Source organism: Carex rostrata, chromosome 23 (assembly GCF_964058835.1).
Source record: "Carex rostrata chromosome 23, lpCarRost1.2, whole genome shotgun sequence".
Lineage (NCBI taxonomy): Eukaryota > Viridiplantae > Streptophyta > Magnoliopsida > Poales > Cyperaceae > Carex > Carex rostrata.
The window spans coordinates 4,966,938-4,982,036 of record NC_135940.1 but is presented as its reverse complement, the minus strand read 5'-3'; the positions used below and the strand labels follow the sequence as shown (position 1 = coordinate 4,982,036).

The following is a 15,099-nucleotide window of genomic DNA, read 5'->3' as shown; positions in this document are numbered from 1 at the left end:
AATTGTTGCACTATAACCTACCCGAAATTCCAACATTAGCACCTTCATTTTGTTGTTTTCTTTACCTATTGATGCAATATTTTTCTCTTAGTTAATCGAATTTTAATCTTTCTTTTCTTATAGCTCAGTGAAACATTGTGGCTTCTCATTTAGAGCTATTGGTTATACAAACATTCGAAGGAAGAAAATACATAACAATGAATATGTTACAGTTTAGTTCTACAGCATTGGGGTTGGTCCTGAGTGAGAAATTGTTTAGTGTTACAACAGTGGGATCGGTTCTGCATAAGATTAAATAGTGATCAATAGTTGAGATTTATTGAATGTGAAGCTGAGATCTTTTGTGGACAGATAGATTCTTCAGTTCCCTTTATTTTAGCGTGGTTTTATAAGAAGTAAAGATAAAGATAAAGACTGTTGACACTTTTCTTTTATAGAAGTTCTTAAGCCTTATCATTTTCTTTGAATAATTAATGGAATTGAATTGTAAATTGGTAGCACAATTGGTACGGTATAAACGCTAAATAAGAGATAGTGTTTTGAATTGAATTTTATTCATCTGTAATTGTTACACAAAGTGATTACAGATCCTGAGTATTTATAGCTATAAGTAATGGAAAAACCCTAATCACAATTTACTAATTTCCCTCTATAGAATATCACGAGATAAATATAAATTAGGCATGTTGATGATCTTCTGGCAAGGATACAGCTGAAATCGTTGGAGAGGATTTGACTTGCTGTCCATTAGAGTTTGGAATGGATGTCTCCAATTGATGCTTAACAGCCCCCTCGCAAGCTGATGGGGCAGTAGCTAGAGTCAGCTTGTCCCGAAGAAGAAGAAAACGAGGGGTGGAGAGAGGTTTGGTCATGACATCACCAATTTGATCCTTTGAGCAAATGAATTGAATTTGCAGTTGAGAAGAAGCAATTCTTTCACGAACAAAATGATAATCCAATTCCACATGCTTAGTTCGGGCGTGAAACATTGGATTGGATGCTAGAAAAGTAGCACCAATATTGTCACACCATAAAATGGGAGGAGATGGCATTGACACTTGGAGTTCGGCCAAGATATATTGTACCCAAATGAGCTCTGCACTCGTGTTTGCTAGACTTCGATATTCGGCTTCCGTGCTTGATCTCGAGACAGTAGGTTGTTTCTTGGAACTCCATGAGATGAGATTGGATCCTAAATAGATGCAAAAACCAGTAGTAGAGCGCCGATCATCTGGACAGCCGGCCCAATCGGCGTCACAGTAAGCATGCAAGGTAAGATTTGGCGATGGTGTAAGGGAGAGACCGAAGTCTGGAGTGCCCTTTAGGTACCTTAAAATTCTTTTAACGGCCAACCAATGTGAGGTAGAAGGGGTATGCATGAATTGGGACACTTTGTTGACGGCGAATGCAATGTCAGGACGAGTGATAGTGGCGTATTGAAGAGCACCGACAATCGATCGGTAGAGATGAGGATCATCTATAGGTTCACCATCATGTTTGGAAAGAGATAGGTTGGGAGCCATAGGTGAGGGGCAAGGTTTAGCATCTTTCATATGGGCACGGCTAAGAAGATCTTGTATGTATTTGGATTGGCAAAGGTGAAGACCGGTTGGGTTAGAAAAAACCTCAATACCAAGAAAATATCGAAGGTTGCCGAGATCCTTAATGGCAAACCTTGTTTGAAGATGACTAATGAGGGTAAAGATGGAGTCGGTATCACTGCCAGTTACTATGATGTCATCCACATAGACAAGGAAAATAATGAGTCGGCCTTGAGAGTTGAAAACAAAAAGTGAAGGGTCATATTTGGACGGTTTGAAACCATACTCAAGTAAAGCCGAGCTCAGAGTTTGGAACCAAGCTCGTGGTGATTGTTTTAATCCATAAAGTGCTTTAGAAAGGAGGCATACATGATTTGGCAGAGAAGGGTCTATGAAACCGGGAGGTTGATGCATGTATACTGTTTCTTGTAAATCACCGTGAAGAAAAGCATTTTGAACATCTAATTGGCGAAGAGACCAACCATGAGATATCGCAAGAGTTAGAACAATGCGGATTGAAGTGGGTCGAATGACAGGGCTAAATGTTTCAAAGTAATCAATGCCTTCTTGTTGGTTGAACCCTTTAGCAACAAGCCGTGCTTTATGGCGATCAAGAGAACCATCGGGGTGGCGTTTGGTTTTGTAGACCCATTTGCAACCAATAATGTGTTGATTCAAAGGTGGCGGAACAAGGGTCCAGGTTTTATTGCGAGCAAGAGCATCGATCTCATGAGCCATGGCATCGCGCCAATGTGCAAAGGGCTGAGCTTGAGTAAAAGTGGAGGGATCGGTTTGAGAGATTAATGTGGTGGTTAGAGCTATATGGTCAGGAAAAAGTTTTGGTTTTCTGGTTCTGTCTCTTGTTCGTGTAATCATAGAGTGTTTAGAGGTAGTGGGAAGGGGAATTTGAGTAGAGATAGAGGTGACAGGTTGGGATGAAGAATTGAGAAGAGACGTGTCATCAGGCAAGGAGGATGGTGGGTTATCGGGTAGGGATCCAGTGCATGGAGAATTAGCTGCTGGGTTACTGGGCCGAATAGGTAGGGACTGTGAATGGGCTGAAGGAGAAGCAGGCCTGGCAGGAGGAGTATGGGCCGAAGAAGAGGCGGGCCGAGCAGGGGAAATTGAAGGGCCAATAGAGCAGACCCGATTTGGGCCTTGGCGGATCAGCTGAGAGTTGTCGCTGGGAGGAAGCAAAGGCAGCCAGAGGGATGAATTGGCTTCAGTTGGCGTCTCCTGTTGTGAGTTGGCAACTTTGTCCTGAAAAGGAAATGTCCCCTCATCAAAGGTGACATGCCTAGAGACAAAAATGCGATTAGACTCAATATGTAAGCATTTGTAACCTTTTTGAGACAACCCATAACCAAGAAAGACACATGGTAGGCTTCGATTTTCGAGTTTGTGTGAGTTGTATGGTTTTGTGAGTGGAAAGCATAAGCAACCAAGAATACGAAGAGTGGTGTAATCGGGTGGTTGATGAAAAAGTAAGGTGTAAGGAGAGGATGCGTGAGTTGCGGTGGGAAGTCTATTTATGAGGTATATAATGCTTGAGAAAATTTCATCCCAAAATTGAAGGGGTATAGAGGCTCGGTTCATGGTTGCAAGAGATAACTCGATAATATGACGATGTTTGCGTTCGGCAACACCGTTTTGCTCGGGAGTGTAAGGACAAGAAGTTTGATGTGAGATTTGAGGGAATAGGCGAGAAAGAGGCTTGTATTCGGTGCCATTGTCGGTTCGTAAAATTTTAATGTTGGAGTTAAGAAGGTTCTCAACTTGAGACTTGAATCGAGTAAAAATTGTCACCAATTCATCTTTAGTATGTAAGAAAAAAATCCACGTGAACCGTGTAAAATCATCAATAAAAACCACATAATAACGAAAGCCATTTGTGGAAGCAATGGGAGCCGGACCCCATAAGTCCGAATGCACAAGTTCAAGAGGATAAGAAGAAGAAGTGGTGCTATAGGAAAAAGGTAACTTATGACATTTAGCAACACTACAATCATGACAAATAGATAAAGACTTAGAAGTGCAAGGTAATTTATTGGAATTTAAAACATGAAGAGTGGTAGATGTAGAGGGATGGCCTAAGCGGGCATGCCAAGTGTCGGCGGATACATGTGCACCAAAATAAGCTTGAGGAGGTGGTGGAGTAGGAGAAATAGAGTAGAGGCCATGTAGAAGTCTAGCTTGAATGAGGGTTTGCTTGGTGCGGGAATCCTTAAGAAAACAAGAAGTAGAAGTAAACTCAAGGATTAGTGAATTATCAAGTAATAACTTAGAGAGACTAAGAAGGTTTTTGGTAAAATTGGGCACATGTAATATATCATTGAGATGTAGTGTGCAAGAGTTAAATTTTAGAGAAGATGAGCCAATGTGATGAATAATCATACCGGTACCATTACCGATGTGAAGCGACTCCATACCCTCATATGGAATATAGGATGACAAATTGTTTAAGTCGCTTGTGATGTGGTGGGAGGCACCCGAGTCGAGATACCACTCAGTTGTAGGAGATGGATAGTTCGGTTGAGCCATGAAGGCTTGAGGAGGGTTAGAAGGAGAGGCTTGGTACCGCTCATCATACCTGTACCAACAGCTAAGAGCAGTATGTCCCTTTTTGAAGCAGACTTGACAAATCTCTATTGAGGCAGCAGCAGAAGAAGTTTTCGTTGAATTAAATGGAGCTCTGGGCTGAGAAGCTCTAACTGGATTCGGCCCATGAGGTGTTGGTAACAGAGGTGGCTGTGAGGAAGAGTATTTTGGCCTGGGTGGATTAAAATATCTGGGAGGCCCATTTTGATTGGAATTAGGTTGAAAATATCTAGGCCTGGGAGAGTGAGATCCAGAGGGACGATAATTAGAGTTGGAGCGTGGTTGAGTTGGGCGCAGAGTGGAGACAGCAAGGGCAGAAGGGGAAGATGCTAAGCCGAGCTGTGTTTGGAGAAGATTTTCATGGGTAAGTAGCATAGATTGGAGTTCAGCCAGTGAGAGGTTGTCCTTGGTGGTGGCTGCCACAACAAAGGAGTTGAATTCTGCCCCAAGACCTCCAAGGATGTAAAGCATGAGATCATCATCTGACACGGGGTGGCCGACGAAAGCAAGTTCGTTGGCGATTGATCGGAGGCGCTGAAGAAAATCGGTGCAGTTAGACCCGCCTTTGACAGTAGTTTGTAGATTACGGCGAAGTTCGGCAAGGCGAGCTCGAGATGTTGCCGAAAAGGATTGTTGAAGGGTAGTCCATAGAGCGGATGAAGAGCGGCAAGAGACCATTTGACCAAGAAGATTTTCAGTGAGTGATGCGCGAAGCCACCCAAGGATTAGCTGGTCTTGGCAGTACTCTGGATTTTGAACCGATTGATTATCAAGAGTTAAGGTGGGATCGGGAGCAGGTGGGGAAAGAAAGCGGTGAAGGCCATGGCCATGGAGAATAGGTTCAACCTGAGATTTCCATGCTAGGTAATTGGTTTGGGTTAATTTTGTGGAAATAGGGATGTTGAGGGAGATAAGAGAACCAGATGGGGGGTTTGGGGAAGGAATAGTAGAAGAGATAGGTTGAGTAGAGTCAGTGTTGAGAGGAGGGGAAGGAGGAGGAACAGCAGCCATGTCGGCTGGGCTCTGATACCATATAAACGCTAAATAAGAGATAGTGTTTTGAATTGAATTTTATTCATCTGTAATTGTTACACAAAGTGATTACAGATCCTGAGTATTTATAGCTATAAGTAATGGAAAAACCCTAATCACAATTTACTAATTTCCCTCTATAGAATATCACGAGATAAATATAAATTAGGCATGTTGATGATCTTCTGGCAAGGATACAGCTGAAATCGTTGGAGAGGATTTGACTTGCTGTCCATTAGAGTTTGGAATGGATGTCTCCAATTGATGCTTAACATACGGGAAACGGTATCCACCATAGCACACTGGAGCAATAACCTTTAGTATGAGTTTTGCTGAAGCCTGCGTACTGCTGCCTCCTGGTAATTTTATACACACTGTAAATAGCTAACTCTGGGGGGTTATAAATGTAATTTTAGTTTATGTACTGAGGCGTTGTACAGGATTTTGATTTTTTATTTCAATACAAAATGTTGGTGAGAGTTTCTCACTGACTGTAAAAAATTAATGGAATTGAATTGAGACGTTGAATTATAATTTTACTGACTGGTGTGTTTAAACTATATAGACTAGAAGGTAACAGTAATTAAACTATATAGACCTGAGTACACAGCTAAGAGGTAGGAGCATTATGATAATTATTTGATCATGAATTTGAATACAGCTATATATAGCGCTGATATATCGATCGAAATTGAGTACACTGAGAGTAAATTAACCATTACTTGTCCAGAACATTGTTAAGATTGGTCGCCTCCGATTATGCCAAGGAGCTGTACGTAATTGCATGATAAGTACTGGTATGTTCTACAACTCTTAAAGATACTAGCAGCACACACAAAGTGAAAAGCAAGACTGCATTTTTCATGGATCAGGTTTCAGGAGAACTCAATGGTATTGCTATTGGTTGCACGCTCATCTTCTCCTCTATTTGTGTTCAGTGTTCAGGTATTGCTATATACCAGCTGAGAATTGAGATAAACCTTGGACAGACAGAACACAACACAACCAAATTAAAAACTGCTTTCCCGATAGTAAGCAAAACAGGAACAGGTACAGGAATACAGGATCCAGTGATGGGATCTGAGGGGGTTTAATTGTCCAATTTTTGGGCCCATTTTGACCCAACCTGATATAATGGGCCCGGCCCATATTCTATTCTCTCTTCTTTATTCCCGACTGTGTCAGTTTGTAAGCAAACGGCAGGTCGTCAGCATGAGGAAGGAACCGTGATATGCGCAACATTTTGGTTACACAAAGTTAAAGAGAATTTAGTTAAAGCTTCAAAGGGGAAATCCTCAAGTCCCATTATTAACCAACCCACATATATTATTACTCGCCTTGGATTTACATTTACATGTACCAGAGAGGACTAATATTTTCCTAGGTGTCCATATTCGATGCAAAACCCAAAACCTGAAAACAAAACCACCTAAAATTAAACCACTAATATAAGAAGTCTAACTCAGGAAGATCAAAAGCCAAGCACAACCCGGCCATCAGCCATGTTGTTCACACATCTATCGATCAAAATGTTGCACTGACAAACAATATACAGTGCAATTCACGTCGTGCAGCAGTTAGAAGATCTGATTAACATTTCGTTAGTAGTACAGGGATCCTGATCAAGAAACAACGAGCAACAACTAATTAATTAATGAACGGGAAGCATGCTTGAAGTATTTGTAATTGTGAATTGTGAGCTAGACACATTTTTGAGCAGATTAAGTAATTTAACGTTAGTACATATAGCTAGATATCTACCTTGCCACCAATCACCTCTAGTTGCAACAGAGTCGTTGTCGTTGTCATCATTCGTATGCTGAAATTAATAGAAAAAAATAATTAATGCAAGGAGACCAAAACATTATATTAGGCTGATACTTGAAATTAAGAAAAGAAACGAATTACTGATCTTGAACATGCACTAATAAATAAATTAAGCTAAATGGAGTATAATTACAGTTTTAGGTAGTTCAGGAGGAGCATATTTTGAAGGCGAGGTGGCATAAAAATCACGCGCACCGTAATGCACTGATGACCCAAAATGAGATGACTCAGCAGACTCAGTCGAATAAGCCGTTTTGCCATCCTTTGTATATGAAGAATATGAGGGCAATTGATTCTTGCTACTGTTTCCATTTGTCTTTCCATCTACAGTCAAGTCAGACATATTGCATTGAGTAAAGCATTAACAAGGAATTACAAGAATAAATATAACATAATGCATATATTTTTGTCGCAATTAAGAAAATAATAAGAAAAGAACAGTGGTAATTAGTACATACCACGATGGCGGTTGAGGGTCCAGTGCAGGTCCGAATGCGAAGTATCATTTCCTGCTAACTATATAATATGTTAAGGAACAGTTAGCTTGGATATATACTGTAATTTTTTTCTTGTGATGGTAAATTAAGGTGTATACATATATATTTGAAGTTTGATTAATAAATTAATAATAGATAGAGAGATGTATATATACTATACGTACATGATAAGGATCAGGATTAGGATGGGGGAAGACAGTGCTGAAGTAACCAGCTCCAGCTCCCGCTGCAGAAGAATTTGATGAAGAAGAGCTCTTCACCTTGGGTTTATAATTACAATTGGTTTCCTTTCTACCAAACAATTCCTCTAAGATTGAATTTGAATTGGAATCGGAATTTGAACTTGAACTACTTGTTGACTTGTTTCTACCAGCAACACCATGCTTCTTCCGTTCCATAATTAATTTCTTTCTATCTTATCTTCTCCTCTCCTCTGCTCTCCAGATTTATGTAATCTCAATGCTATATATTATTATTATTATATAGCTAGAGACTATGAATGGAAGGTGCATGTACTGGCCGTTTAAAATTACCAGTAGTTGCTGTTCTTCTTCTTGGAAAGAGACGAATTAAATTTAGAAGCAGAGAAGAAGAGCACGTGAGCAGGAGTTAATTTCTCGGTACCGGATATATATGCCATATCTTATTTATCTTTATCTTGAGAAAAATAATGATGGAAGTATGTGTCAATATAATTGGTGCGCGCGTGTCGTGTGTCGTCTACCTTAATTGTATGCTCCATGTCACCATGTGCAATTGTGCACCGCCTCCGCACCACCTTTTAAAGACGGTTGTGGTTGGATTGGACGTTGGAGCATTTTTATTTTACATCCCCTCTCATTTTTCTAATTTCAACATCACTTTTAATTAATTACTGTTACAGGGCATTTTATTAAAAATTCTCATCATAGATTTAGGTAACATATATCAATTCAATACATGGATCTATCTATTAATTGTCGCGTCCATTTATTTATTTAATTATAAACCATGCGTATTTTCTGTTCTGGTTGGTTGCTTTTGAAAGTGAGCAATGAATGAGTGTATGGCCGAAGAATCGATCAAGGAAAGGGCCAAAATATTGAAATGAAAACATACTGATAAGTAGTCTGCGGGTCCCAGTGAGACAGCAAGGCATTTCAGTTGCCCCTACTGGGTTACACGTGGCAATTATTACAGACTTGCAAACGTCTTCGTTTAACTCTTGAGTTGTTTGATTTGATTTGATTTCATCTGTGGTCTCCTCCTCAATCTACTCCATGAGTACGTGTCGTTTTTTTTATCAGTCAGTCAGTTACATCAAATATAATTTGTCTTCTCCTCCTCTTATCTACTCTATCAGTTACATCATATATAATTTAGCAATAGTAAAACAATATGATCGAAATTTTTTTTACCTATTTCTATTTTAGGACGATTTGAGATATTTTGCTCACGTACACCAGCCACCAAATAAAAACAAAAACGACAAGTTAAGGCAAAGTAAGAAAAAGAAAGAAACTTGGACAGATGGCAGAAGGTCTATAACGTAGTACTAAAAACCCAGATCTGTTACTTGATGGATATCTCTGGAAGGATCTCTTTATCTTATTTGATCTCTATTATTAGGAAGGGAATAGGAAGTAAATTGGAGGGTAAGGTGCGGCTTCACATGTTTATACGAAAGCAACAGAATATTATCTATCCATGCATCTATCTATCACTCTCCAACTTTCTCTCATCAGTAAGTACCTCATGCTTATCCCTTTGTTAGATTCTCATTTTTCCTCCAGCGCATATGAAATAAAGATGCATATTTGGGGCCCCTCTGCTTGTGCCGCTGTACCTAGCTTCTTGATTGTTAAATGTTAATTGCTATCCAATTGAGCGAGCAATTTAATTCAGTTAAACAAGGCTACAGCCTACAGTCTCTTAATTGGTTGTAACTTGTAACTGGTAACAGCTAATTATTAAGGACAAATCGATCAATAGAACATGTTAATATAAATATTAGAGAGCGTTGAGTTGTCAAAGTAAATGTATAATTAAGTTTAAATGAAAAAAAAAAATTAAGAAAGTTATACGCAGAAGCATACTAAAATTTAATAAATTCAGAGATAGTGAAGAATAGGCACTGAATTAAGGGGGGTAGGTTCCATTATTACTTGGACCATTTCTATATTATAATTAATTATTGATTGCTTGAAGACGAAATGTTAATGACTTAATGTTATCCTTGAGGATAAGTTTGGGCTTATACATTATGATGCATCTTTCAAATGAAAGCCCATTAAGCAATTCTGGGCCGGGCCTATATATCTACGATGATTCATATGAGAGAATTAATTGATGTGAATCCAGTCCAGCCAGAGGATGAGGGAATACAATTAATTAAGACATCTGTTGAATCTCGTGAGGGCTGCTAGATTATTGAGAGTATGAGACTGCACCGCATTTATTTCTCGGCTGCTACACAACAGTTCTACCAATCATATAATTATTATATGGTCAATTGCATTCATTGCCATCACTGTGCATGCTTTCCGTTGACAAACTTGATCGTAACTTGTATTAAGTGATACGTGGAAAAATGTACATCCTACATAAATATACTATCTACATTTCATCCAGCAGCCGACCCATCTCCTTTTCATTCATTAATTGTAAATTAATGCTTACACTTTGGTCTTTACAGGACAGCGTTAGTAATTAATATATATATGTAAAGATACAAAAGATAGATACAAAAGATACAAAAGATACAAAAGATAGATACAAAAGATACAAAAGATACAAAAGATACAAAAGATAGATACAAAAGATACAAAAGATAGATACAAAAGATACAAAAGATACCAAAAAAAAAAAAAAAAAAAAAATTAATATATATATGTACACACACACCGGTGATAGTTTAGTCACATTTACAATTCCAATTAATACAAACATACATGATGAAAATTTGTACTCTTTTCATCACCTTCATCTCTTATTTTCTCATCTCCTTCTCCTCTACGCTTTCTCTTTCCAAAAACCTCAACTATAATAATATAAAACCAGGCAGGTCTCTCAACATTGATGACTCACAAAAGCTTCTAGTCTCGCCCAGTAGCTCTTTCTCGTGCGGCTTCTATCCTGTTGGCACCAATGCTTTCGCATTCTCAATTTGGTTCACTATCGACAATACTGTGGTTTGGACAGCAAACCGTGACCGACCTGTGAATGGTAAAGGGTCATGGGTAAGCCTACAACATGACGGTCATCTTATCTTGTTCGATTTCGATGGCACAGTGGTCTGGAGTGCAAATACAGGATCAGCTAACAAGCTGATCAACCAGGCCCAAGTCCTAGACAATGGCAACCTTGTTATCACCGACCTCAGCGGCAATATCCTGTGGCAAAGCTTTGATTATCCCACCGATACGCTCCTTCCGGGTCAACGCATCACCAAGGACAACCAGTTGGTCTCCAATGTGGCTAAAGGAATGCTCTCCTCGGGCTACTATAAATTTTACTTTGATAGTAATAATATCTTGCAACTCATATACGAAAGCCCAAATGTGACCAGCATATATTGGCCAGATCCTTTCAATATGTGGTGGGTAAATAACCGCACATCATCTAACAGTAGTCGGATCGGGGTCCTTGATGAGAAGGGTTGTTTTTTGGGAAGTGATAATATGAAGTTTTACGCTTCAGATTTTGGTGATCATGTCATGAGGAGACTAACTCTAAACCACGATGGCATTCTCCGTCTTTATAGCCTCAACAAATCCATAAAAACTTGGTTAGTTTCATGGGTTGCTCTCTTACAACCTTGTCAAGTGCATGGAATCTGCGGCCAATATGGGTTGTGCATGTACCGACCTCTTCAATGCATATGTCCTATTGGCTTTGGGATTGTTGATCCAAGTGACTGGAGAAAGGGTTGCAAGCCAACATTCAATGTAACTTGTAATTCTGCTCATCAAGTAAGATTTGTCCAACTTAGGCATACTGATTTTTATGGTTTTGATTTCAATTATACCTCTCAAGTGTCATATGACACTTGCAAGAATACATGTTTACATGATTGTTCTTGCCAAGGTTTTGGGTACAAGAAAGGAAGTGGGCAGTGCTACCCGAAGATATCACTCATCAATGGATTATTTTCTCAAAACACAATGCAAACCATATACTTGAAAGTTCCTCGATCTTTTAAGGCCCCCAAAGGGTCCACTCCTGAAAAAAATCTAATTGATTGTCATGCTATTGAAGTCCAATATATGAACTATTCCACTATGGGGCAAAGGAAAAATAATGGAAAGCTAAAATGGGTATACCTGTATTCCTTTGTGTGCTCGGTGTTTGTGGTAGAAGCTTTTTTCATCATTGCGGGATGTTGGTTTATTTGGAGAGAGAGGAAACCAAAGATGAGGGAGCAGGGTTATGAGGCCGTGCCTTCTTTCTTCAAAAGGTTCTCTTATAAAGAGATGGAAATAGCTACTAAAAGATTTAGGGATGAACTCGGTAGGGGCGAATCGGGCATTGTTTATAATATAGTCGGGGATCAGGAGACCGGGAGACTTGTAGTAGCCGTAAAGAAGTTGCACGGTGTGAGTGGAGGGGATGAAGAATTTTTTACGGAGTTAAGCATCATCGGGTGGATAAACCACATGAATCTAGTGAGGATGCAGGGCTTTTGTTCGGAGGGTGAGCACAAGCTCCTAGTGTATGAGTTTGTGGAGAATGGCTCTCTCGAGAAAGTATTGTTTAGTAGCCAAACAAATTCATCTCAGAGTGAACACTCGCTTGGATGGAGCAGGAGGTGCAAAATCGCCATAGGGGTTGCAAAGTGTCTGGCCTATCTCCACCATGAATGCCTTGAGTGGGTAATCCATTGTGATGTCAAACCAGAAAATATCCTCCTTGACGACGAATTTGAGCCCAAGGTTGCCGATTTCGGACTGGTCAAATTGTTGAACCGAAGTTCGTGTGGTCGGGAGTTGTCCCGAATTCAGGGGACGAGAGGGTACATTGCTCCAGAGTGGGCATCTAATCTACCGATCACAAGAAAAGCAGATGTCTATAGTTTTGGTGTCGTCCTTCTTGAGATATTGAGCGGTGTAAGAATATGTGATTGGATTTTGGATAGCAAAAAAGAGGCAGACATGAACTTTAAACAATCTGTTTGCACTATTAAAGACAAATTGAAGAGCACACAAGGATCATGGATTGAGGATTTTGTAGATGTTAGGTTGAACGGCAATTTTAACCGTTCCCAAGCTTTGATCATGGTGAATGTGGCACTTTGTTGCATAGAAGAAGAGAGGAACAGGAGGCCTGACATGGCTGATGTTGTTCGTATGCTCGAAGCCTGTGATGATGAATGAATTAAGGAGTTACGTATCTGGTTGATATTTATATATCTGTGGTGTTACACTGCCATTTACTTATTAATTAACAGTATCATATATGATGAGTATATTACAGAATAGCAGCAAGCAATATTGTGTGTTTTTGTGTTTGTGTGTGAGTGTGTGGTGTGTGTGTGTTTTGAACGAAGAAGGAAGAGTTTGTAATACAATAATTGGCAGGTAATAATATATATCATACTGGATATGTGGATGAGTAACTTATAATTAAAAAGGCCTACTGAACTGCATGATGTTATTTTTCTGAAAGACCATGAATTATATTACTGTTATGCATTCCATTTGAAAGAACAAGAATGAATTGCATGTGCAATGCATCTATATGGCGAGCCCAGAAAATTAAAGAATGAGAAACTCTTCTTTTATTTGTTGTATTTTTATCAGCTTATTTGGGCCCAGTTGGAAGGGTCAGCCCAAAATATTTTTTTACTAGAGATCAATCATGCAACATCTGCCAAGCTTTTTACAGAAAAAGGGAGATCCATCAGATGTGTTGTGACATGCACAGCGCAACGAAGCACAAGAACACGTGAATTGAACACAAAAAACAAGCAATCAAACTAATTCCTAATATTCAAGCTCACTGATACAACAATGGCGTTTAGCCAAATTTGAGATAGAACTAAAAAATTACAATATTATTCGATATTGAAATGAGACCACTGACAGATTTTATATTTAGGAGATCCTATCGACTGAAGAAAATCAAGAAATAATGAACTACAATGCTCAAACTCCTCTCGTCGCGCCACTTCATTTGACAGATCAGCAAAAATGATTGATCTGTCTTAACAGATAGTCGCCCCTTCACTCCAGTTCAATCGCACTCTTCCAGTCCCATCCTGACGAAGTGGGGCCTTCTCTGCAGTGACTCAACTTCTCAGCACCTCCGGTCAGCCAGTTAACTGCGGACCCCATCTGCAGAATGCGGAGTTTAATTAAATTACTGCCCGTACGCGAACCGTCCTGCCCCATTCCCTTTTTTCTTTAATTAGACCTGTTGACCAGTCAATTCCGCCAATGTCTATCCCCAAATCACGATTAGATCGTGACACACGTGTTGATGGTGGTTTCCTACAGGTTCCTTTGCATGATTTCAAGAATATATATGTAGTGTAGACAGTAAATAATCTGATCTCCAGGTTTTCTCATTAAACAAGAACGTTTATTGTTACCTCTTTTTTTTTTTTTTTTACATCTCAGTTGTATTTGATTTGGCGCACACAAATTGTTTGATAAAATATTTTAATGACAGTTTGGTGATTATCGGGTTCCTAACACTCTTCTTGTTATGTTAGTTATTACCAGTACCAATAACACTACCAATAATGGTACTAGTAATATAATAGTACCAACCACAGAAATCCTGGATTGACTCCAACTCGCCGTTATTGTTTACAAAAATAATGTAAATCCTTCTTAAAATGAAGTAATGAACCATTGTCTTGCATGAGCCTCTATTTATCTTCATACTTTTGACAATTTTAACCACCGCCTTATCTGTCTCCTTTACCGGCTCCTTGCATCTCTGTAAACTCGTCCCCTTTTTCTCTTATAAATATGGCATCTAAAAGTTGGAGGTGGAGACCATATATCTCTGTACAATTTGTTGACTGTTTTTCATTTATAGAATTTCCTAAGCCTTACCACCAACTCAGTTGTTTTCATTAATTAATTATTATAATCGAACCCGTATATTGCCAGTATAGTGCATCCATGACCTTGGTTATGTTGTATATATCCATCGCACTGAGAGCTGAAAAGTGAAAACAATACATAAAAAGATTGGGGACCAAGGAAAAAGGAGCTTAATTAATTAGGCATGTACAACGAGGCCGGAGCAAATAAATTCGTACATTATAAAGCACAGAAGCCTCATGTTAAATTGAGTAACAAGTTTCACGGAATTAAAAGAACCACAGTAGTACAGTACATTGCCAACAGGTCAGTTAACACACCAGAAACAAATTACCAGAATACTTTAAAATAGTAGCAGAATTTAACACATGGATCAGCATTCTATGCAATACATCTTTTCAAAACAACACATTTACTATACAATTAAACAAAAGCAATCTTTCATTAAGACCTGCAAATGGAAACTTATTTAATTATAAAATATATAATTAATGGACAATTGCATCATCGATCGAAACACCTTTTCTCATCACGAGACAAACCAAAGCAATAGCAGCATTGCATGATTAGCCA

General features: G+C 39.1%; 2 protein-coding genes across 3 annotated transcripts; one reads left to right on the top strand and one right to left on the bottom strand.

The window, feature by feature from the left end:
• Nucleotides 1-6,333: 6,333 nt before the first annotated feature.
• Nucleotides 6,334-8,143, bottom strand: LOC144574867 (uncharacterized). 2 transcript variants are annotated; one of them, XM_078324954.1, is made up of 5 exons: nucleotides 7,660-8,143; nucleotides 7,457-7,514; nucleotides 7,132-7,322; nucleotides 6,933-6,990; nucleotides 6,334-6,789 (listed from the first exon to the last, which is right to left on the bottom strand). In XM_078324954.1, exons 1-5 carry the CDS (start codon nucleotides 7,891-7,893, stop codon nucleotides 6,773-6,775), a joined length of 558 nt encoding a protein of 185 aa, XP_078181080.1. In that variant the 5' UTR covers nucleotides 7,894-8,143; the 3' UTR covers nucleotides 6,334-6,772. The 2 variants fall into 2 exon arrangements, with proteins under 2 accessions (XP_078181080.1, XP_078181078.1); XM_078324952.1 differs by having other exon boundaries at nucleotides 7,132-7,327; nucleotides 7,459-7,514.
• Nucleotides 8,144-10,425: 2,282 nt separating this feature from the next.
• Nucleotides 10,426-12,846, top strand: LOC144575206 (putative receptor protein kinase ZmPK1). Its single transcript, XM_078325320.1, has one exon. It carries the CDS (start codon nucleotides 10,426-10,428, stop codon nucleotides 12,844-12,846), a length of 2,421 nt encoding a protein of 806 aa, XP_078181446.1.
• Nucleotides 12,847-15,099: the final 2,253 nt, after the last annotated feature.